General features: G+C 37.5%; 2 protein-coding genes across 6 annotated transcripts; one reads left to right on the forward strand and one right to left on the reverse strand.

Annotated features, from left to right (window-relative positions):
• Positions 1–7,148: 7,148 nt before the first annotated feature.
• On the forward strand, positions 7,149–10,950 carry LOC120067153 (endoplasmic reticulum chaperone BiP). Its single transcript, XM_039018605.2, has 8 exons — positions 7,149–7,401; positions 8,022–8,289; positions 8,388–8,602; positions 8,703–8,945; positions 9,232–9,711; positions 9,801–9,955; positions 10,055–10,137; positions 10,224–10,950. The coding sequence occupies exons 1-8, from the start codon at positions 7,344–7,346 to the stop codon at positions 10,717–10,719; spliced, it is 1,998 nt and encodes a 665-aa protein (XP_038874533.1). The 5' UTR covers positions 7,149–7,343; the 3' UTR covers positions 10,720–10,950.
• A 7,148-nt stretch (positions 10,951–18,098) lies between these two features.
• On the reverse strand, positions 18,099–23,369 carry LOC120067790 (carbon-nitrogen hydrolase family protein). Of its 5 annotated transcripts, none has more exons than XM_039019373.2 (14): positions 23,206–23,369; positions 22,877–23,095; positions 22,343–22,648; positions 21,935–22,158; positions 21,615–21,718; positions 21,017–21,151; positions 20,752–20,920; positions 20,196–20,331; positions 19,752–19,890; positions 19,340–19,516; positions 19,052–19,219; positions 18,819–18,914; positions 18,615–18,743; positions 18,099–18,505 (listed from the first exon to the last, which is right to left on the reverse strand). In XM_039019373.2, the coding sequence occupies exons 2-14, from the start codon at positions 23,068–23,070 to the stop codon at positions 18,320–18,322; spliced, it is 2,163 nt and encodes a 720-aa protein (XP_038875301.1). In that variant the 5' UTR covers positions 23,071–23,095; positions 23,206–23,369; the 3' UTR covers positions 18,099–18,319. The 5 variants fall into 5 exon arrangements, with proteins under 5 accessions (XP_038875301.1, XP_038875304.1, XP_038875302.1 ...); XM_039019376.2 differs by having other exon boundaries at positions 21,935–22,247; positions 23,206–23,365; XM_039019374.2 differs by having other exon boundaries at positions 22,343–22,661; positions 23,206–23,349.
• Between the last annotated feature and the right edge of the window lie 1,435 nt (positions 23,370–24,804).

Below are 24,804 nucleotides of genomic sequence, written 5' to 3' on the forward strand. Positions count from 1 at the left end.
GTATGTAGACGCTTGGGTCAACCAAAGATCGGCCAAAACCACTATGGTTGACTCTGGGGCTACCCATAACTTCATGGCTGAAACGGAAGCTCGCCGCCTGAACTTGAATTGGGAAAGAGATGCAGGGAAGATGAAAGCTGTGAATTCCGCAGCCCTACCAATTACGGGGATAGCGAAGAGAACTCCGGTGAAGTTAGGAGACTGGAAGGGCTTCGTTGACTTCGTAATTGTCAAGATGGATGATTTCGACGTGGTACTGGGGATGGAATTTCTGCTTGAACATAAAGTCATACCAATGCCCCTCGCCAAATGCTTGGTCATTACCGGATCTACACCGACCGTAGTCCAAGCCAGTATCAAGCAGCCAAATGGGGTGAGAATGATCTCAGCCCTCCAATTGAAGAGGGGCCTGGCTCACAACGAACCCACGTTCATGGCCATCCCGATAGAGTCAGTTGAGTCCACTGAAGAGGAGATACCCCAAGATGTTCTATTTGTCTTGGAAGAGTATCGGGACGTCATGCCGAAAAGCTTGCCCAAGTCCTTACCCCCACGAAGGGGGATTGACCATGAGATTGAGTTATTGCCAGGGGCAAAGCCGCCTGCCAAGAATGCATATCGGATGGCCCCGCCAGAATTGGCTGAGCTTCGGAAACAGTTAGACGAGTTGTTAGAGGCAGGATTTATTAGACCGGCGAAGGCTCTTTATGGAGCCCTAGTACTGTTCCAGAAGAAGAAGGATGGGAGCCTCCGGTTGTGCATCGACTATCGGGCCTTGAATAAGCTCACAGTCCGCAACAAATATCCCTTTCCTATCATCACTGACTTATTTGATCAGCTTCACGGTGCTAAGTATTTCTCGAAGCTGGACCTACGGTCTGGATATTATCAGGTTCGAATTGCTGAAGGAGACGAACCTAAGACGACCTGTGTCACGAGATACGGAGCCTTCGAATTCCTCGTGATGCCCTTTGGCCTCACCAATGCTTCAGCAACGTTCTGTACCCTAATGAACCAAGTGTTTCACGAATACCTCGACAAATTCGTCGTAGTGTATCTTGATGACATTGTGGTCTATAGTGCCTCGCTGGAGGACCATCGACATCACCTCCAACTAGACTTTGAAAAGCTGAGGAGAAATCAGTTGTATGTAAAGAGAGAGAAGTGCTCCTTTGCCCAAGAGCGCATAAATTTCCTCGGCCACATGATTGAGTGTGGTCGGATTGGTATGGAAGAGGGCAAGGTGGCCGTAATTAGAGACTGGAGGGTACCATCATCCGTGACCGAACTACGATCCTTCCTCGGACTAGCCAACTACTATAGGCGGTTCGTAGAAGGATTCTCGAGAAGAACAGGGCCATTAACCGAACTGTTGAAGAAGGATAGCCAATGGAGCTGGACTCCTGAATGTCAAGCCGCCTTTGAGGGTTTGAAGAAAGTGATGATTGAGGGGCCGGTCCTCGGAATTTTCGACGTGACCAAGCCATTTGAAGTAGAGACTGATGCTTCTCACTTCGCGTTGGGCGGTGTTCTCCTCCAAGACGGACACCCCATCGCGTATGAGAGTAGAAAACTAAATGATGCCGAACGGAGGTATGCCGCCTCCGAGAAAGAGATGTTAGCAGTAGTTCACTGCTTGAGGGCCTGGAGACAGTATCTCTTGGGGGCCAAGTTCGTGGTCAAGACCGACAACAACTCCATTTGTCACTTCTTCAACCAACCGAAGTTGTCGTCGAAACAGGCACGGTGGCAGGAATGTCTAGCGGAGTTCGACTTCCAGTTCAAACATAGACCGGGGAAAAGCAACCAAGCGACTGATGCTCTTAGCCGAAAGAGCGAACGTGCGGCCCTGTGCATGTTCGCCCGCCTACAAGCAAGTACGTTGAGTGCAACAGTACGAGAAACTGTCAAAACTCACTTGACAAATGACACAGCGGCGCAGACCATCTTACAGTTGGCCAGAGAGGGGAAGACACGCCAGTTCTGGGTGGAAGATGATCTACTATACACCAAAGGCAATCGCCTCTACATCCCCAGATCCGGGGAGTTACGAAGGTCGCTGATGAAGGAGTGTCACGACACACCGTGGGCAGGACATAATGGTTGGCAGAGGACTTATGCCCTTCTGAAGCAAGGCTACTATTGGTCAAGTCTTCGAGACGATGTCATGCAATTTACCAAGACTTGCCTTGTCTGCCAACAAGATAAGGTTGAAAGGGCGAAATTAGCGGGTCTGCTGGAACCCCTACCTGTGCCCTCTAGACCATGGGAGAGTGTGTCTCTCGACTTCATCACCCATTTGCCCAAGGTGGGAGAGTTTGAATCGATCCTTGTTATCATCGACCGGTTCTCGAAATATGCCACGTTCGTCCCAACGCCGAAAATGTGCACAGCCGTAATGACTGCTCAGCTGTTCTTCAAACACATTGTGAAATTATGGGGTGTCCCCATGAGCATTGTTAGCGATCGGGACGGAAGATTCACTGGGACATTCTGGACAGAATTGTTCAGAATATTGGGATCATCACTGAATATCTCCTCTAGCTATCATCCCCAAACTGACGGTCAGACGGAACGCTTCAACAGTATGCTCGAGGAATATCTACGTCACTTTATCGACGCTAGGCAGAAGAACTGGGTCCAATTGTTAGATGTGACTCAGTTCAGCTTCAATAGCCAACAGAGTTCCGCGACCGGAAAAACGCCCTTCGAAGTGGTGTGCGGCAGACAGCCACTCATGCCACACTTGGTGGACCACCCTTATGCAGGCAAAAGTCCTCAGGCACATAACTTCACTAAAGAGTGGAGCAAAACCTCTGAGATCGTTCGCGCCTACCTAGAAAGAGCATCGAAGAGGATGAAGAAGTGGGCTGATAAGAAGCGGAGGGCCCTTGAGTTTCAAGCTGGGGACAAGGTCCTGATCAAGCTACGACCGGAACAGTTTCGTTTTCGAGGCCAGAGAGACCAACGGCTAGTAAGGAAATATGAAGGTCCAGTGGAGGTAATTGAGAAGGTCGGGAGAACCTCATATAGGGTTCAGTTACCCTCATGGATGAAGATTCATCCTGTCATCCATGTGAGTATCCTGAAGCCCTATCATCCCGATCCCGAGGATGAACAGCGAAACATGCTAAGGCGCCCACCGGTCACGATAAAGAGTTCTGCTGAGAAAGAAGTTGCACAAATCCTGGATAAATGTACGCGTCGTATTGGAAGACCCAGACGAGAACTGACAGAGTTCTTAGTGAAATGAAAGGATCTCCCCGACGAAGAGATCAGTTGGGAGCGGGCCGAAGACTTGAAGAATGCAGCTCCAGCCATCGCAGGTTTTGAACAAGGTCGGTTGACGGGGACGTCAACCAATTAAGTGGGGGAGAATGTAACTGTCATGCTTGTCCAGGGCCTGTTGCCCATGGCCGCATGCCCAATCCAACCCTCTTCTAGCTTACTTTCATATCCTATATTGTATTAGTTTAGTTAGCTTGCTTTCTTTACATTTTCATTGTAAGTGACCACTCGCCCTTTTGCATATGCAAGGGCGCCAGTTGGCTTTTTGTTCAGAATGCACTATATGGGGATAAGACTAACCATCACTTCCTCATACCCGGAGTAGTACTCTATAAAGCCGTTGTTGTTGCTTATTGCTTTCTAGTCTACTACAATCTTTCTTTCTTTATACACACTCTCAAATCTTCTTACGAAAACCTTTTCTCTAAACCCGTTTTCTAAAACCATTTTCCTTAAAACGGGGGTGGAGGTTGCAAGAGGCACTCGGCGTGCCATCGGCAGTCCGTATTCGAGTTGGCTGGCTTGTTCGTGAGCGGGAACAAGTGCCGCACAATCGCTAAGAGAAGCTTCCGAAAGAGCGATTGTGACACCTTGCATCCATGCGTTCTACCTTTCAACGTTGTACTAGAGCGTTGAGTGAGGGTTGCGACAATACAATAAAGGGCACTTTGGTCATTTCTCCTCCTTTGAAGTTTGGAGGCTCAAATCACCTTCAAATTACTTTAAATTAACTCCATTTGATACCAAAAGCTCGGTTCTATCTCTTCGGTGCTCAATACCTACAAAATAGGATAATTAACATGCAAAATCCATTAACGAGCCTAAATTAAGCTAGGAATTATAGCTCTTTTTTAGAACTATCACTCTCACCTCTCTAGGTAAACTTGCCACTACCAAAAACCGCCTTTCCCTTATGATCACGAAAGATCCATCCAAGCCCACATCTGCTGCTCTTAAACGACCAAGCCATGTCTGAATTCAACTTCCAACACCCTAGTTGTCAGCAAGGACTAAAGAGAATGAGTGAGCGACACTTGATTGGAGCCAAGAAGACGATTCAAGCCACCCACCAAATCCAACAAAAGGGAGTTGATCCTGACCTCAAGAAAATCAATGCCAATGATCATTTCTTAAAGCAAACCTCGATTCTATCAATGTCAATGATCCTTTCCTAAAGCAAACCTTGTTCTTTAGATTCCACAAGCTCCAAAGAATAATCAACGCAACTATTCAGTTCATACCTCAAACACACGTCCCTCAAGCAATTCCAATACTCAATAGGAGTCCATCTACCCCTACCAACACCAAACGAGCCAATGTAAGAGGGTAAGAAAGTTTTTCACTTGCACAAAAGAAAAAGAAAAAGAAAAAAAAAAAGACGCATTTTTAAAACAAGAAGAAAACACATTTGATATTTGTATTTATATTTTTTTTTTTATAAGAAAGATTGCATTATAGCACCACATAGGCATAAAGACGAAGAGTCAATTACAGGCAAAACAACAACCAAATTGGGATAATTTCTTAACCAAAACCCTGAATTAGATAGCACCCTAGCTTCTTTTGCTACAACAACATCAAAGAAATTACATTTCCTTGAAGCAAAGGTGAAGCTAATGTACTCAAAGATATTGAACAAACTCCAGAGCTCTTCGATGCAACACAAGCTTTCAGACAATGACGATGAGACCTTGTTAACAAGTTTAATGGCTTCAAGACAGTCTGATTCAACAATGACCTTCAGGATTTGAATGCTAGAAGCCAAATAAATACTTCGCAGATGGCCAGGCAGCTAAATGAGAGAGGGCCACATCCAAAGTCTAAGCAACTAACAGCAATCCTCGAAAGAAGGCCCAAAGAATCTCGCGAAAATAACACTTAAAGCTCCACCTTCCAAGCGGCATCAACACTAATTTTCATAATACCATGAGGCGGTGAGACCATGATAAAGCGCCACAAATAGGCAACTCACAAGCGACACAACTTTTGAACTATCTTTATGGAACTCAAAACTCTTCAAAGTAATTCCTAATCCAATTACTACAATCAACAAATAAAGGCAACAGCCATCAATGGATGAGGTTATTCCTCTCACACAAGATAGCCCAACAGGAAGTAAGCCTAACACCTACAAATTTAGCATATCTAGAAGATGATTTCTTATATTTAAATATTTAAATAATGGTTTAATCTCGTAATTTTGCTAAAATCAACCTAGTTCAACTAGCATCAACTTTGTGTGAGGACCTCGAGGTCAAAAATTCAATCCTCTACCCTATGTGTTGTCAAAAATATAAATCTCATAACTTTAAAATTATACATAATAGTGCTAAACTTTAGGATAGGTTTCGATAGTAACATATGTATTTAATTATCATCCTTTTAAGTTTTAAATTCCTTTCAAAATAACCATTCAATCAACGTTTTTCTTAAAATAAAGGTGGAAAAATAATATGACAATTGTCTCTAAAATAGTGGTAAAATTGACACACTGCAAATTTTATTTATATCCCTCAACTAAAGCGTCGGTTTCTAAGCTTCAATTACGTCCTTATCATTTCAAAATTTCACTACAACCCTTTGACATTTGATTTTTTTTAAAAAGAAAAAAAAGAAAAAAGCAACCATTTTAACTGTTCATCCCCTTAAAATGGAAGATATGATGTGGTGGTGAACCGTAAAAAATATCAAATAGTCTTAGCCACATTCCAAAGGACGTTATATAATTTGGTGTAAGGAAACGACTTTAGCAATTAAGGTATTGTTCTTCCTTCAGTTATAATTTTTTAAATAAATCAATAAGTGAGGTTTGGTAACCATTTAAAGTGTGTTTGGGGATTATCTTAAGATTATAATAATCAATGTGTTTATTATTTCCTTCTAAATTAAAATAGTTTACATCTCAAACACATATTATTATAACCAAAACTAAAATAATCTATACTCAAACACGAACTATTATAACCCAATTATAATAAGCGTATGACTATAATAATCAACTATTTGTCCAAACGCTCCCTTAGTTTTTTTTTTTTTTTTGTTACTACTTCCACCTCCAAATTTATTCTTTTGTTATTTACTTTTTACCAATAGTCTAAAAAATAAGTCAAATTTTGAAAACTAAAAAAAATAATTTTAAAAATTTTATTTTTGTTTTTAAAATTTCGCTAAGAATTCAATAATCGTATTAAAAAAAGATGTAATTCATTAAAAAAAAAAATGAATAGAAAATAGATTTAATCTTCAAAAATAAAAAAATAAAATACGAAATGATTACGTAAATGTTTTGGCAAAAGAAAATATTAGGAAATGATCGTTTAGATTTGTAAATATAGAAAAATTATAAATTTGATTTCTTTTGTTTGATAATTATACCATTTTTATCCCCATTGGTATATCACAAATTTCTATTTCGTATATAAATTATTGATATAATATATTTCAGGTTGCCATTTAGTATTATTTGGTGTTTTATCACGTTGCAAATTTTTTACCTGTTAAAATTGAGTTAAATTTGTGTATTTTTCACGTTTAAATTTCAAAGTTCCAATTAAAGGATTTTAAAAATTCAAAATCAATACCTTTTCTTGTTTCTATTTTTAATCATAACACTATAGTTTGAGGAACTATGTAGAAGCCTCTTCACAAACATTAGAAAATAAATAAATAAAAATGTAAAACAAGGAGAGATTAATGGAGTATAAAACGGGTCATCCTGTACGTATCACCTCCAATAAAATCACGCCACGTGCAATCAAAATAAAATCAACGGCAAGGATCATCCCAACACTCGACGAAATATTATTGGCTGCAAGCACGTTACACGAAATCTTATTGGTCCACGTCATCATCGATGACATGGTCCTGCGCAAAATGAAATGGTCGTGGCAACCAGAAATTTCCATCGATCTCACTCTATAAAACCACACCTCCCGCTTTCAGTATTTTCCAAAATTTCTAAACCCAAAAAATCGAAACCCAAAATCCTTCGTCTTCTTCTTCTTGATCTCAACATTCACAGCTCCCATTGATTGTATTTTCACAAGATTATCGCCATGGCTGGCTCCTGGAGAGCTCGAGGATCTCTGATCGTTCTAGCAATCGTTTTCTTCGGTAATGTTTTCCCTTTCCGATGCCTTAGATCTGGTTTGTTCTTGTTTGTTTTGCTTTATGGAAGTGTCCAGATCTTGATGGTGTGAGTTTTTGTTCTCTAGCGGTGTTGTTTTAGGAGATTGTAGCATGATTGTTTTTACTGTAATGGCTGTTTGGAGTTTTAGTCAGATCGAGGAGTGTTTTAGTGGCATTTGTTGATTTTGGATGTTTTAGACAGTGAAATGAAATGGTGGCTCTATGGATCTTGATACTGTTTTTTGGTGATGGCTTTGAGATTCAAGGCGATCTACGCGATATCCTATGGAATTTTGTTGCTATGTTTATGAATTCTAATCTTTTATATTTCTCTCTCCTTTAATTTTGGTTTTTGATTAGGGCATTGAGTTGGTGTGTTTTATCTGAAAATGTTGTTATAGTCGAGTAATGCTACTGTCAGCATTAATTTTTAATAATGCATTGCATGTAGGCGAAATGTCAGGGTGTAGTGATATGGATGATGTTAATTGGAACGTTGATTTGAAATTTTTTAGTTTGGAATTGAATGAAAGAGAATGTTGAGAAGCATTTGGTCAAATGTATGAGTCTATTGGTATATTAACCTCGTGGAAGCTGCATTGCAGGTGGACTGTTCGCCATTTCCATTGCGAAAGAGGAAGCAACAAAATTAGGGACTGTCATTGGGATAGATTTGGGAACAACTTATTCTTGTGTTGGAGTCTACAAGAACGGACATGTAGAAATTATAGCGAATGACCAAGGAAACCGTATCACCCCTTCTTGGGTCGCTTTCACTGATAGTGAGAGATTGATCGGTGAGGCTGCGAAGAATCAAGCAGCTGTCAACCCTGAAAGAACAATCTTTGATGTCAAGAGACTTATCGGTAGAAAGTATGCATCCATCTCTTGAGACTTGGGGATAACTTTCACTGATTGAGGATTAATTATTTAAACAAGTTTTCTTATGAAAATTTCCTTTTCTTATTCAGGTTTGATGATAAAGAGGTTCAGAAAGACATGAAGCTTGTTCCTTACAAGATTGTGAATAAGGATGGTAAGCCTTACATTCAAGTGAAGATCAAGGATGGTGAGACCAAGGTTTTCAGCCCTGAGGAGATCAGTGCTATGGTTCTAACTAAGATGAAGGAAACAGCCGAAGCATTCCTTGGCAAGAAAATCAAGGATGCCGTCGTGACTGTTCCAGGTGAGTAAAGGAATATAATGCTTGTCATTCCTCAATTAGATACTTTCTTGATATTTTTTTATGCTTGTTTGTTCACTGAGTTTTGTTATTCTGTGTGCAGCTTACTTCAATGATGCCCAAAGGCAAGCAACCAAGGATGCCGGTATTATTGCTGGTCTCAACGTTGCTAGGATCATCAATGAGCCCACTGCGGCTGCCATTGCGTATGGTTTGGACAAGAAAGGTGGCGAGAAGAATATTCTTGTATTCGATCTTGGTGGTGGTACTTTTGATGTCAGTATCTTGACCATTGACAATGGTGTTTTTGAGGTTCTTGCCACAAACGGAGACACTCACTTGGGAGGTAAGAATTTATTACTGATTTAATATTTTGTATGTTTGTTGCTTCACATACTTAATATGCTAATGACATATTTTGTAAATCCCATCATACGATGTCTTGCTTTATAAAAATCCGAGCCTTGTCATCTCTCATGCATGACAATTGGACTAATTTAATCTCTGCCCCAAATTAATATCTTGAAGGTGGTTAAGAAATGAAGTAGAGTGATAAACTTTGCTGCGACTTATGTTATATTATAGGATACTAATACTTGCCTTGAATTGATTATGTGCTCACATTTCTTCAGGTGAGGACTTTGACATGAGAATTATGGAATACTTCATCAAATTGATTAAGAAGAAGCACGGAAAGGACATCAGCAAGGACAACAGAGCTCTTGGAAAACTTAGAAGGGAATGTGAGCGTGCCAAGAGAGCATTGAGTAGCCAGCACCAGGTCCGCGTTGAGATTGAATCACTCTTTGATGGCACTGACTTCTCCGAGCCATTGACCAGAGCTCGTTTCGAGGAGTTGAACAATGACTTGTTTAGAAAGACCATGGGACCAGTGAAGAAAGCCATGGAAGATGCAGGTTTGGAGAAGAACCAAATTGATGAGATTGTTCTTGTTGGTGGTAGCACCAGGATTCCCAAAGTTCAACAGCTCCTCAAAGACTACTTTGATGGCAAAGAACCTAACAAGGGTGTGAACCCTGATGAGGCCGTTGCTTATGGTGCTGCTGTTCAAGGAAGTATCTTGAGTGGAGAGGGCGGTGAAGAAACCAAAGGTAATAATTTCTTGATCTTTTCTTGCTTATAATGAAAGACTGGACTTGTTTTTAACAAAATCTTACATTGATATTCTCTTCCCATATAGATATCCTTCTTCTTGACGTTGCCCCTCTTACCCTTGGAATTGAAACTGTTGGTGGAGTAATGACCAAATTGATCCCTAGAAACACTGTCATCCCAACAAAGAAATCTCAGGTCTTCACCACTTACCAAGATCAGCAAACCACCGTCTCCATTCAGGTACTTCAATTGTCGAAAAAATGCTATCTCGAAATTGTAAAAATGTTCTATGTTCTGTTCATATCATGTTCTTGGTTCCTAAAACTCTCTTCAATTCAGGTCTTCGAAGGTGAGAGGAGTCTCACTAAAGACTGCAGGAACCTTGGAAAATTCGATCTAACCGGAATTCCTCCAGCACCAAGGTGCGTTTCTTCCCCTTGACCCGTCATTGTGAATTACTCTGTAAATGTTTTCAGATGTTTGAACTATTTTTTTGGACATTTAACAGGGGTACCCCACAAATTGAGGTCACCTTTGAGGTTGATGCCAATGGTATCCTGAACGTCAAGGCCGAAGACAAGGGCACTGGTAAATCCGAGAAGATCACCATCACCAACGACAAGGGTCGGTTGAGCCAGGAGGAGATCGATCGGATGGTTCGTGAAGCCGAGGAGTTTGCAGAGGAGGACAAGAAGGTAAAGGAGAGGATTGACGCCCGTAACAGCCTGGAAACCTATGTGTACAACATGAAAAACCAAATCAATGACAAGGACAAGCTTGCTGACAAGCTTGAATCTGATGAGAAGGAGAAGATCGAGACCGCCGTTAAGGATGCTCTCGAATGGCTGGACGATAACCAGAGCGCCGAGAAGGAAGACTATGAGGAGAAGCTCAAGGAGGTCGAGGCTGTCTGCAACCCAATCATTACTGCCGTGTACCAGAGGTCCGGTGGAGCTCCTGGCGGTGAATCGGCAGAAGACGATGAGTCTCATGATGAGCTTTAAAGAAAATGTTAGTAATTTTTATTGATCTCTTTCGGAAGGGGTTGGTTCAGAAATGAGGACATAGAGTTGATAGTACTGTAATTCTTTAGATAGGATGGTCGAATTTTTTTTCTTTTGTTTTGCGAATGATGCTTTGCTTTCCCCATTATTATTATGGGGTGGAGCTCTTCGAAACATTTTGGATTTTGTTTTCATTGTTATTAAAAGTAAACTCCTATGTTGAATTTTCAATTACATGAGTTGAACATCCCTTGGCAAGTTAAATGTTTTGATCGTATGATCGTATCACACACTGAAATGCTTTAAAAAATGGTTAAAATAGTTTAAATACTTGAAAGAAGTTTTGTTATTATGTATAAAGATTTTAAGCTGTTCTGATTTAGGAGGGGTTTCAAAAGGTAGGTCCAAATAGATGGGATGGATGAGGAATTCTAGTGTTCCTTATAAAAATCCCATTCTCCTTCACCAAAGTTTCATCAAATTCCTCACCAACCTTCTCAATCTAACAAGAATTCAAGGAATTCAACCAAATTTCAAAGAAGAAGATGGCTTCCAATTCATTAAGGCATTTTTCCTTTTACCTTCCTTCACTCTCAACAATGGTGATTCCGATGAAGTCGAAATTTGCTGTGGAGTTAGATGGCCTTGCTGAGATGACATTTGTTTATCATTTTCTTTTGCCAAATCATCTAGTTCTAAATAATAATTCGACAGCGGGAATCATTTTTACGTTTCGTCTGAGATTAAAACAGAACAAACACGAAAGTACCAAAACTTGGTCTCCAACTCTGAAATTTGTGGGAAAAGAAAAACTTCTTTTCGGCCATTTATTTTTCTGCCATCTACTCCATTTTTTTAAGAAATGTTAATTTTATTTGTTTGAAAATTTATTAGGAATTCAAATTTTGTTTGAAAATGTAACAAATGAAAAAAAGAAATTATATATATAATATATATTATCATTTCTTTTAATTGAAAAGATTTTTCTTTATTTCGTATGATTTTTTAAATAAAAGGATAAAAGAATATTTATCCTTATATTCATTTATGGGGAATTATAATGGGTTATAAAATAAGAATGTAAAAAAGCAGATTTTTTTTTTAAAATAATGTTTTTTTAATATATAATGACAAAAATAGGGTAGGAGTGAAAGTATTGTCAAAAATAGGTTTTTAAATCGTGTACCTGATACACGAGTTCCTGTTGATCACAGTCTATTATAGTTTATGAACTAAGAAAATAAATTTTGATTTTGTTTTGACTATTTTTTTTTATCTATTTGTTGGGCTATTTTTTTCATGATTGAAGATTGGTTCATATATATATATATATATATATTATTTTGTTTGCATTTGGGCTGAATTAAATGTATGATTCATGGATATATTATTTTGTTTTTATTTTGGCTGATTTAAATGTATAATGTATGCATCTTAGATTTGGACTGATTTAAATGTATGGTTTATGAATCTTAAATTTGAGCTGATTTAAATGTATAATATTTAGATTTATATGTTGAACTTAGAAATTGGATTTTGTTGGGTTGACATATTAACATATTTTGTTGTCAACTATAATAGTTGAAAAAATCATAATAAATATGTCGATGTGAAGATTTAGTTATTCTTGAACCTTGAAAAATCATAATAAATATGTCGGGTCATTAGGTGTATTTTTTTTACTTACACTTTCATGTAATTGTATATTTCATGTACTTATTTTTTATGTAATTTTATTTTTCATGTAATTGTATATTTTATGTACTTGTATTTTTTATGTACTTATATTTTTCATGTAATTATATCTTTTATATACTTATACTTTTTATGTAATTGTTTCATTTTATGTAATTGTATATTTTATATACTTGTATTTTTTATGTAATGAATTTATTTTATATAATTGTATCTTTTTATGTACTTATGTATCTTTTATGTCATAGATTTTATTATGTAATGTAATTTAAACTTCTTAGAAAATGGAGTCTGGTCCTTACAATTATACCAACAATCATGGTTATATCGAGTGGATATAATATATCTACAGTGAGAGGAGTTCAACTATGAGCTTTAGTAGAGTGACCCATTAGTTAACGAATGGGGTTAGATCGGTCCAATGAATTTAGCCGATTAATCTCGAATCGTTGGAGCCCATGATCTGTAGGTCCATGAGGCCCCTCTACTAGCTCGGAAATGGATTAGCTCTAGAGTAGCATGATAAGTTAATTTGAAACGTTCAAATTAGAATCAAACGAAATTGGAGAAAATATATTTAAATATATGAAGATGAATTTGTGTAAAAAAATTAATTTACTATTGGATATTAAATTAATTAGAATTATTTAAATTGTTTAAATAATTATTTATTAATTTTATTAGAAAATTAATTTATGAAATTAATTTGTAAAATTAATAAATTTTGATTTTAGAAATAAAATATTATTTTAAAATCAAAATAGATTTTGAAAATTGAAAAATTACACAAAATTGAAAAACAAGTTTTTCATGTTCATCTTCAACTAGCTTACAATGAACCCACCTCTTCCTTCTATTTACTCCAAGCATGAGTTGCATCTCATGCAGCACATCTCTTTGCATGATAGTCTGTAATATATTGAAGAGATTGAAGTAAAGAAAAGATTGATGAACCGATTGAATTTTTGCTGAAAAATTCGGATGAAGAAGATGTTCTTCGATGGGTTGGTTTAGTGAGCTTTCTCCATATTCCCTTTGATTCCGACTTATTTTAAGTCCCACAACTCAATCTAGAGCACCAAGAGGATAGTAGGGAAGATCTTGTGGTGGTTTACACAAGGATTTGGAGGATTTTGCAACTGGAAATAGAGATTTCAACGGTTCGGCCAAGGTATATTCTTGAAACCCATTATACTCTGTTTTAGCATGTTTCTTTTCTGCCAAAATTAATCAATTAGAATGCTTATGGATCCTGATGTCTTCTACTGCGTGCTGATGTCGATCCAACATATTAATGTAAGTAGAGATAAAGAAATTTCACAAATAACAAAAAAAGAAAACCAAATCACATTCATGTCCATGAAATAATACGGAGTAAAACATCAAAAATATTATAAAGTACAAGCCATAATTTAGATATGTCCAAATTAAACATTGAAAAGCAAGTAATGAAAATAGTTGGTCAGGCGTTGTCTAGAAGAAGAAGCTCGCAATACTCCAATTTCATATCAGTTGGAACAGACAAAAAACTCTCTGTATTATGCACTGTGAAATACGATATTCATAAACTTCACCTTCTGTCAGGTTTGCAGTTCTAGAATATCGTTAAGTTCATTCACAATCTTGGCACATAGCTCAACCTCTGTTGCATGCTACTCTTTCGATCATTTAGCAATGGACTTCAGTTGGTCATTTACAAAGTCCATTGCATTCTTAAAAACCTCAACCAACTCAGACTGATATCCAGAATGCTTTCTCTTACTACCCCTGGATGAATTGCCTCCTTCGGAACCAAAACTAGTCGGGATTCCATGAAACTCATCATGTGACAGGTCATGTTCCTATGAATCATCAGTAGAAGCACCTTCATGCATATGCCCTGGAACATTTGAGGCCATGTCACCAAGTGTCTCTGCCCTTCTCTAGTTACCCGATCCTTACCGAAGACATAGGCTAAGTCATCAAAATATGGGAATGACTTGTTCAGGAGCCCTTTTGTTGCAGGATGGCTCTACTGAAGAGTATGACTGGTCAATATAATGGGTGACGATGAATGGAAAAAGAAATTATGAAATTTTACCATCACCTAACCATCAAACATCTCTTTCTCTGCAGTGATGCATTGAAATTCTTCATTTCAACCGAATTCGCGGCATGTCGGTCCTCACATTTTTGCTATAGCTTAATACATTAATTTAAGGCTCCTTACCCTACAATGGTGGGAGTCCCTTGTATTGTACAGCTAAGTATCTTATCAGCTATCATACGTTGTAACTGTACCAAGTACCCAAGGTGAAAAGGTCCCGTTGTCTGATCTCCATCCATCAGATTCAACCAAAGTCACCAAACATTCCACCGGCTTCAACTCTTTCTCCCTCGTCCAAGTATGCTTTGGAGCTCTAGAAGAACTTGTCATCCTACTACATGTACACCATAATACAATTTTAGTAAAGAAAGAATTGTCATGTGATGTGTTATGTACAATGTATAAAGTAGTAAATCTAATTATATTAAGAAATTTGGAAATTGATTTCCAAAATTGCATATATTAAATTAAAAAAAAAATACATTGTAAAAGCCACAAACTAAACATGAAGCTACTGATTGTTACGTAACTCCCAGTCAGAAAACATAATATGTGCCAGTTTATCTCTCCATTATGTCCATTCGTTTGAACTCTCAATATAATTGATTTCGTCCCCACCAATGGTAGCAAAATGTGAGTTCATCTCGTCTAGGGCATTTTGCCAGTATTCTTCTCTTTATTAATAAGATTATGAAGAATGCAACACGTCGTGATCATCTGAGTTTGGACTTGCACGGGTTAGTATGATTTTTCGTGGAGTATTGCTCATCTCCCTTTCAACATCCCAAATGCCCTCTCGATGATGCCTCATAGAAGAGTGTTTCATGTTAAAAAAAAATCTCTTGCAGTTGTTAGTGCATTCCCTCCTCCACGCCATTCCGAAAGATGATATCGTTCTCCTCTATATAGTGTCAAAAATCTCTCCGCATTTGGGTACCCAACATCACATAGATAATAATACCCTATACAATGTCCAATTGTATCAAACCATAATCGTTGAGTACTACGATGTACAACAAGAAGTTGTGCGTGTAAGTTGTTACCCTTCGGAACATTCAAGCCGTTAGGTCGTGATATTGCATCTCTAAGCACACGAGAATTAGCTGCATAACCTTCCCACCCAGGTAAGACAAACACGAAATTGCCATTCGTGTCACAAACAACAAGAAAATTTGTGGCGATTTCACCCTTCCTCGTTCTGTACCTTGGTAGATCAGTGGCACTCACGTTGACCTTTATGTACGTACCATCTAACGCACCTAGACAATCCTGTGCAAACACAACATATGAAATATTCATATGCATAAGTTACTTAAACTAGACACGGACAGCGTACCAACATTTGTTTAGTTTCACTATACCTCAAACCATCTCCATCTCGGATCTATACAGGATGTTTTGTTGGCAAGGGTTTTTTCAACAGTACTTCATGTAGTCGTAAAACGGCATTGAGAACGGAGTTGAAATGCCTAAAAACTGTTTTACTAGACCTAACGAACTGCCTACGAACTACTCTGTTCTTAACATCATGGGCTAAGATATGAGGAACATGGCGACCATCTCCTCAACTTCTGTTCCCACTAATCCACCAGTTTGAAGGATCTCGGGTGAGAAGAACCTTGAGCGGAAGCGGATCAACCAAATTCCATTATTTATCGAATACAAAATTTACAGTAAACATATAAATAAATATGCATTCAAAATTAAATTACAACATGTTTTATAAACAAAATAGGTTTCAAGATACCTCACCTTTGAAGAACTCTTTCTTCAAGGAATCCCTCGTACGAGCCACGAACAGAACTCCTTTCTCACAGATCTCTTTCTTCATGTACAGACACCACTAGTCGAGAACCCTCTGTATTCTCTTTTGGGATTAAAAGACTCAAGCAGAAGTTGTGGGCTTTGCTTGAGTCTTATGAAGAGGGAAAGGTGATGGAGAGAAGGAGAAGGAAGATTTTTCAGAAAACCTTTTCTCTTACAGAGAACTCTTCTATGTGTCAAAATTGGGGAAGAATATGATCTTTTTCAACCAACTTGAATCCCACATTAGTCATTCAGAGAATAAGGGGAGAGAGTTATAACTCATTCCCTTTTTATCAATTTCAAATAAATTAATAAAATAGAGAATATGTATATATATAATAACTACTTTATTATATATATACACTATATGTTATATCATATATAACATATAGTCTATAGTTGTATATTGCATCAAATACAACATAAACTACAGATTTTATTCTCTCTCAACTATACATGGTATTTAATATATATCACATTTATATTAAATTCACTTATATGAATCTCATCCATATAAATGATATTTGGATCATATCCGAATATTTAATTCCTCTCAATATAAATCATATTTATATTTAATTATATGAATTTCATTCATATAATTGGCATTTGAATTATATTCAAATTCCTCTCGTATATAATGTATCAAATACATTATAATTAATTCCCTCAATTAATTTGAACACTTCAAATTAAGCCAAAGATTAAATCCCTGTTGAGCTACAATGGGGACCTCGTGGACCTGTGGATTGAAGTTCTAACGGTACTCGGATAATTAACTAAACTCTTTAATTAAATTACCTAACATCCGTTAACTGCCAGTCACTCCACTAAAAATCGATAGTTGCACTCTTCGCACTACAGATAAATTTTTGTGTCCATTGGATATAACCAATCAATAGTCGATGACCCTTCACAAATTGCTTGTAAGTATAGTTGAGCCAAAATACCGTTTTGCCCTTGTAGTTACATTTAACTCCATACGTAGCATTGATTCCTCTAGTGAACAATAAGTCATAGTCCCACTATGACCAAATCCTCTCGGGCCAAGAGAGGGTATGGTCACTATGTTCAAGACCCAAAATCAGCCCTTAAGGGAGCAATTTATCTATTTGCCCCTACGACGGGAAATGAGTGAATGTCGTCTTGTATAGCTGAGTTCCTAGCTCCCTAGTCAGATAAATCCCCAAAATGGTAGGCTTGTTGAGTTGCAATCTGGCCACTCTCACCCATACAAATCAAATGACCGCCTTCATGAGTAGGAGTTCACAACTCACTCAGGATTCAGGTCATGAGTGAAATGTAAGTCTCTATTATTAGCGGCTCATATAAAGAGACTAATCATTTTGTTGTCCGGTCTTATACAAACTCTTTATATAAAATATCCCCACTCGCATGTCTCCACATGAATGATCAGGATCATATCATTTGTAGTACTTTACAACACTTGTAACACCTACAAAGTGGGTCATATCCATAGTATCACTAAGATAAGGTACCCAGCCGACCATTTAGATTATTATTTAAATAAGATTCATTTGTATGTCTCTACATACTTGTTAAATTACATGAAATAACCTCGGATCTTAATTTATTGGATTGAATATATGTTTTTAAAAATAACACTTCTTTTATATATATATATATATATATATATTATTGTATACTAAGCTAATATATATATATATTAAGCGAATAAAGTTCTTTTCTGGTTTAATGTTGAGAATGATATTTGACCTCCCCCTAGAATTCAAAATTAAACTGAATGGAAACTGAAACTTAACGCCAAAAATAAAAAGAGAAAGACTTCTTATTTTTATATTAAAATTGGTGAAAGAATATACAATAATCTCAGCTTCTGCTGCATACGTGAAATTTTCTGTTTTCTTAAGTTACAAAGCATTCCTTATTATTCTCAAAACAAATAAACAAAGACATTATGACAAAATCCAATTCCTCAGCATTCAATTTGATGGGAAAAAAAGGCTCAAAAGTTCTTTATGCCTCTGAACACTAAAGTCCAACATTGGGATTCCCTGAGCCTGCTGCTACGACCCCCATACCACTTGATTCTTTGATGGCAATACTATCTCCATTCAACTCTTTTACAAGTTTATCAATCTTCCGAAACTGATACGGCCATCGCGAATTGTAGAGAAATTGACGAAGATCGAACCGATTGTCCTCCGGAGAATAGCTCTGCGATGAGATTTCAGTAAACCTCTAAATAACGAAAGATATGCATGTAGATTGTAATATTGTGATACCTCTTTTTACCATAAATTCCAATACAATAGTAGATACCTACCTCGGCGTGATAAGATGGCGTTAGTACGGTCATTTTGTGTCGATTGATGGAGTAATACTTGAAGAAATGTTTCACTTTTTCAGCCACCTCAGACGGAGTTAACTTAGCTCCCCACCGGTAGCAGAGGTTCTGAAACAAGAAGAGTCACTGAAGTTTAAAGGACTGTCTGAGTGAGGAGGAGTTATGTGAAAATATTGAATGAACCTTAAACATCGACACTGGACCACAACGGAAAATTTTTCGCAGCCTTCCGTACACTGAGAGCTCCTCATAAGTCATTCCCATGTCAACTTCATCCAACTGTTTCAAAAAAATAAATAAATAAATAAACATCGGAAAACAATTTATATAAATCCAGATTTAACTCTGGGATAAAATGCATCTAATGATAAAATTTTCAGAGGAAAAGAAAAGCATGAGATGTGGAAGCAAAGAACCTGGCTGTAGTCAGAACGTATTGGCTCTAACTCAGCTGTAGGTGGAGCAGCTTCGATATCCGCCAACGATGAGTAGCAAAGATGGGTGGAAGCCCATCTAAGAAATGCTCGAAGATCCTGCTTACTGATGCTTCCAATTGGATTTATATCTGCTGAACTGCAATCATACTGCCTCGAGAATCCAAACATGAGATGTGACGCTCGTCAAAAAGAAAACATGGCAGTTCTATAGTACACATCTATAGAAAATTCAAGAAGGGAAAAGAAATAGCTTGAATAATATCGAACCTTTGTTAAGTAACCACGCAATCCTTCATCGACGTTGGAGCTACCCAGAACAAGGTAGAATCCTGGTTTGCTATGTACCCAAGGTAAGAGTGATGCAAACATAAAAGCCAGGACCATCCTGATTCTAGCTTGAATATTTTGCAGACCTAAATTTTCAATATTAGATCCCCCATCTACCTGCAAAACAAGACAAAGATGACGCTTAAGACATAAATAGCTTACAATCGGAACAGTTCAAATATCTTAAAGATAGGCATAACGATAAAATCATGTAGTGTTGCTCTACTTAGACGAAGCATATCAACCTAACCATCTCAACATGAAGAAAATATAATTTGCAGAAAAGCACCTTACCCTGTCCTTCTGTACACAATACAATTGAACTCAAAGGAGAAAAAATAGGTATTTTCACCTTATACTGTGGACGTTTTCCAGTGAGTGTTTGGAACAAAGATAAAAATGCTGAAACAATCCCGTCAATGGAAACATCAAGATGCCATGAACCAATCTCATGTGCTAGGACCTTTGCTCTTGTACGTGTCGCTTCAGAGCTACAAGGAGCAAGCATGGTTAGCGAATGATACCAGATTTCGAGCTATAACAAAAGGCATAATTGTATGACCTATTGATTAAAAGATAAGATTTATAAACTGATGAGAACCCCAAACTGGACTATGTTCAAATTGACGTTCATGTTAAAATGCAGACAATAAATCAAGATGAATTCATGGATTAAAGCATTGCTATAAATTTTAGCAAGGTCAAGCATGTCTTCCATGGGATACAGTTGATGTGCACATGATCTAGTTCAGCTACCTATAGTGATTGGAAAAATGAACTTAACCATTCTACGCACCTATTTTCAGAACCCATAAATACAGTATAAAAAATTCGTTTAGCAAATTCTCTGCTATCAGTTGGGAACTCTCCGTCAGCATAATGTCCAATCCGTATTGCATCAGCTTTCACTTGTTCATCTCCATTTGCAATTTCTGCAAGCCAATGTATAGAAACAACCAAGAAAGTACAAGTTGTGAATGATTGGTGGTAAGTGTAGGAATTAGCAAAACCCCATGCTTCTTATTGGGTCTGAAGCTGAGTTTTCTAATTATATTCCATTTATTAACAAAATTTGGAGTGGGTTTTTGTAAGGTTCTTCAAGGCATAGTTTTTTACTGTTAACGTTCTACACGGATTTCTTTGGAGATCATTTATTTACCTTCAAATTGTTGCCTGTCCTCCTATGTGATGGAGACACTGCCAATAATCTAATACCCAACGACTTAGACAGTCCCTTGTTCATTTGACTTAATTCTTCGCCGTATGCTACTTTAGCTGAATTTACAAAATAGAGATACCAGAACAGTGCTACTCTACCTGTGTCCATGGCTAATAAAAACAAAAAAACCAACCTTTTACGACAAGCTGGCACATGCAGCCTACTATGGCTGCAACAGAGGAGCTATCAGCTCCACCAGAGAGAGGAAGCAAAAATCCAGAAGCTCCACTTCGTCTTAAATAGTCCCATAACCAGCAACCGGGTCCAAAGGCTATTTCCTCTTCCGCACAGTGATATTTAATCTACAAATCATCAATCACATTGCAGTTGAGAAAGATCAGCCTTTGACACCATGACCTAAAATACTATTGAAATATACTGAACGAGATGCAACTAACCTCAAGTGGACTTGAAAGGGAAATTTTGAGGTCGAATGATTGACATAGACTGTACGGGGCTGCCACAGAAGGAACTTTAGTTTTATAGCTTGCCTGTTCTTGAAAGCTGCTGATAGATCCTCTAAGACTAGCAACCTGTCAGCAGGCAAACTTCTTAAAACCAAATGTTCAGCAAAAAAGACAGGAAGAAAAAGAAAACTCCAGCAAATTTTTTTTCTTTCAAAGCATTGGGATATCAGGGCTCCACATGTTGTTATGTTCATAGACCAGGACACAATTTTTGCAGAGGCTCTCGGCCACCCTCAGGCCAATTTCGGGAGACAACAAGAACTTAAAATCATTATAAACAATTTGAACCCTATACTTTGTAGAGTATCTCCCAAATATCTACTGCGACCACCATAGCATCCTTCACAGAGAACACCCATCATTTAAGTTCAACAAGTGACCGTTCAGTTGAAACTAATTTATGACTTGTGATAAGGCAAAAATGGAGTTAGTAACTTGAGTTAATAAATGTGAGATAAAGGGATCCAATAAATCATCACATGCCTCATTGTTTGAAGAAGTCCAAGGAAACTAGAAACTATTTTCATACCGCATCAAGATCTACATGGGCAACAATAACTTCAACATCCTTCAAAGAAAACTGTGAGCCTTGAGCTACCAGATCACCATTTACAACGACACAAGCACATCCATCTGCAGCAAAACATAAACTTCAATTAACCCTTTGTTTTCTTCTGCAAACTACAAATGTCAATATGCACAATATGCTACACATATAAGCATGTGAACATTAAAAATGACCCCACACAAAGTACATATAAATATATTTGTGTTACCATGAATACAATGAAAGAACCGTCACTATATAAGCAACACTGACTAAATTTTATGCAAAAGAATGATGCATACCATAGTAAAGGCGGCCACCATCACAACCCTGGTGGTTACTATACATGTAAACTCCACCACGAGTATGAGTAGCACCGATAAAAGCACGAAGACGAACATCCAATTTTCTTAGTTGGTGATGACTTCCACTGGCATTCATAAATACTTCAACCCCATTCAAAGCAAGTTCAGCATGAGGAGGAATAGGTGTAAATAGTTCTTCACAAACTTCAGCGGCAACAGCTCTAACAAGATTGAACATACTAGGCATCAGACCTTGTTTATTCTCTACAAATCCAATTACCAACAAAACATCCAACATCCAATTATCAACCTGTCAGTATACAGCATTCAGAAGTTACATGTACATAAGAATTTTGGACTTGCAAAAAGAACAATAATAAATTAAACCAGTATTTTGGAACTCACGCGTCTAGGAACTGAATATATCCATAGCCAAAAGGCACAGATGTCTGTGACAGAGCCTCGGAGATATCTTTAGGCAGCTGAAAATCCACAAGTTTGTCCTTTAACTTCCATGCTGTGAACCACCGGAGCTCCCGGTAATTCCCATCATTTGCAAGCCACATCTTTGGGCGTATCATAATAATTTTCCTATTGTAACACAGAACTTGGCAATTGTAACGCTCGGAGTCTTTAATAACAGGCATGCCAATGCTGCACAATATCCCATCAGTCCAAGGACCCAACAGTATATCCTTCAAGCATTCCCATCTGCATAAGTATCCTAAAACAAGAAATTTCAGCACCCCAGAAGCTTGAAACCACCAAATATGTCTAGTAATACACTTCCAAGAATGAAGCTTACAGAAATGGCATTAACAAAGGAGACCCCACAAATTGCCTTTTGTTGGAAAAGTCGGAAACAATTTCCCATAACCAAATGGGGATATTTTCAGATAATAACAACCGAATTGAGATAAAAACAAGCAGAAAACTTACGCATGAGTGACAGTGTCGAGCTCCAAGAAATGGTCTTCACACCCATATCCAGTAATCTCAAGTTCAGGGCCAAGTCTAATGACAGCTCCAGCACGTTTAGCCTCGTCAATAGACTCTTTGATGTGCTTCACATTACAATCGAAATCCATAGCCCATTGATTTAAATTGCACGTTGCCACTTTCAACAACCTCATCTTAACGATTCCTCAACCTCCCCACCTTACAATTGCAAACAAAAATCAAGAATCAATGAACCCATTTGAATGATCACCACAAAAGAAATAAAGGGTAATAGGAAAAAATGAAATCGAGGGCCTGTGTGGACTGACCTGGGCTACTTCTGCTGAAATTTTGGGAGCTTTGCAGGGCCGACCTTATGAGAGGAGCAGATAAGTGAAGATGGTGTCCTTGTTCCTGTGTTTGATCCTTTTTTATGCCTCGGGAAATTTTTCTGGTCGTATTCGGTGGGGCTTGGCTTTTCTAAGTCGCGCTCGGAAGTTGGAAATGGAAGTTGTTCGAGTCAGTAGCCCGACCGGTCAAATGGTCCTGGACCCTGGGACGGGTTTTGGTGATAAGTCCGACCCGTTTTTCCTCTATTTTTCTTAATAATAATAATAAATTTATTATTAAAAGAAAAAACCAAACCCTTTTTAGTCCAAACTTAGTCCCAAAATTTTGCGTCTAGTCTCGTTAGAGTTGGCTTGGATTAATTAGAACAAAAAAATATTTTTCAAAAAATCATTTTTATTTAAATCTTATGATAAAAATCGTTTAAAATAAGCTTTAAAAGTGTTCCAAGAGTTCTTTTGAGAAGTTGTCGAACACTTCAATTTTTTTTTCAAAATGGCTTATTATCAAAATTAAACACTTGAATGTTAGCATGATTACTTTATATCTATATTGAATAGATGAATCATAAGATCATTTATGCCAAATTGTCAAGAATATATATGTATCACATTCCATCGACGAATTGATAATGACTCTAAATGACTATTGTCTTCCTCAACCAAAACTCTGAATATCCTAAGTGGGATCTTTCTCTAGATGGGATTCGAGAAAGATTAATTGCTTATTGTTTTGGTATATTAGGGACCATAGCCTAAGGTCTCTGTATATACTAGTTCAATTAGGGTTCCCATTAAACCCTAATTAACTAGGAATGAGCTCCTACCCATTAAGTCCATACTCAATTAGAAATCTAAGGCCTTAATTAATTAGATCACATAATATGATCTAATCTAATAAAATAACCCAATGTGATAAATTATTAATCCACATACATAGCTCATACTTTAATTAAACATATTATTATTTAAACATATTTAACAATCTCTTACTTGGGCTATGTCTGTGTATCTGATATAATTAAATCACACAAACCTTAAGCACGCATAAATAGGTTATTTCAATAATAGAATTCCCTTTAGTTCAATCTGGTCCATCTCTTGTATTAGCACAGAATCAAGGCGGCTTTTGTCACTATCCTCGTAATTAAACTTTCCTTCATCACCAATTCCAATACATTCAATGACATAGATCAAGTATAGATGGATAACAAGGAAGTTGCATACAAAGTGATCTAGATCATGCTTGATTCCAACTGGTCCAAATTTCTTAGTGAGATCATTCTTAAAACGTTATGTTAAACCGCACTTGCAAAACCGCATGCATGATAATCAAATTAAGATAATAAAACTTAAACCATCAACTTTATTCTATATATAAAATAAACAAATTAAGGTCAAAGAACATCCTTAATAACAAACTTCCACTAAACCATGGAATCATAATAGTGACTGACACCCATGCGAACAACATTCTCATGAAAAACTTTAGGTGGTAAACCTTTTTTTTCCCAGTGGATCTACCATCATAGAGTTTGCTCCTATATGTTCTATCAAAATTTGACCATTTTGAACTCTTTC

This window comes from Benincasa hispida, chromosome 12 (assembly GCF_027475165.1).
Source record: "Benincasa hispida cultivar pf3 chromosome 12, pf3_genome.v1.1, whole genome shotgun sequence".
NCBI lineage: Eukaryota > Viridiplantae > Streptophyta > Magnoliopsida > Cucurbitales > Cucurbitaceae > Benincasa > Benincasa hispida.

Bases quoted from the DNA above. Each gene is read 5' to 3' on its own strand.
- LOC120067153 (XM_039018605.2), top strand. From the start codon at position 7,344: ATGGCTGGCTCCTGGAGAGCTCGAGGATCTCTGATCGTTCTAGCAATC. The intron at 8,603-8,702 runs GTGAGTAAAGGA...TTCTGTGTGCAG, and splicing joins TGCCGTCGTGACTGTTCCAG to CTTACTTCAATGATGCCCAA. The intron at 9,956-10,054 runs GTACTTCAATTG...TCTTCAATTCAG, and splicing joins AAACCACCGTCTCCATTCAG to GTCTTCGAAGGTGAGAGGAG.
- LOC120067790 (XM_039019373.2), bottom strand. From the start codon at position 23,070: ATGAGGTTGTTGAAAGTGGCAACGTGCAATTTAAATCAATGGGCTATG. The intron at 22,649-22,876 runs GTAAGTTTTCTG...ATACTTATGCAG, and splicing joins CTCGACACTGTCACTCATGC to ATGGGAATGCTTGAAGGATA. The intron at 20,921-21,016 runs GTTAGTTGCATC...GATGATTTGTAG, and splicing joins CCCTTTCAAGTCCACTTGAG to ATTAAATATCACTGTGCGGA.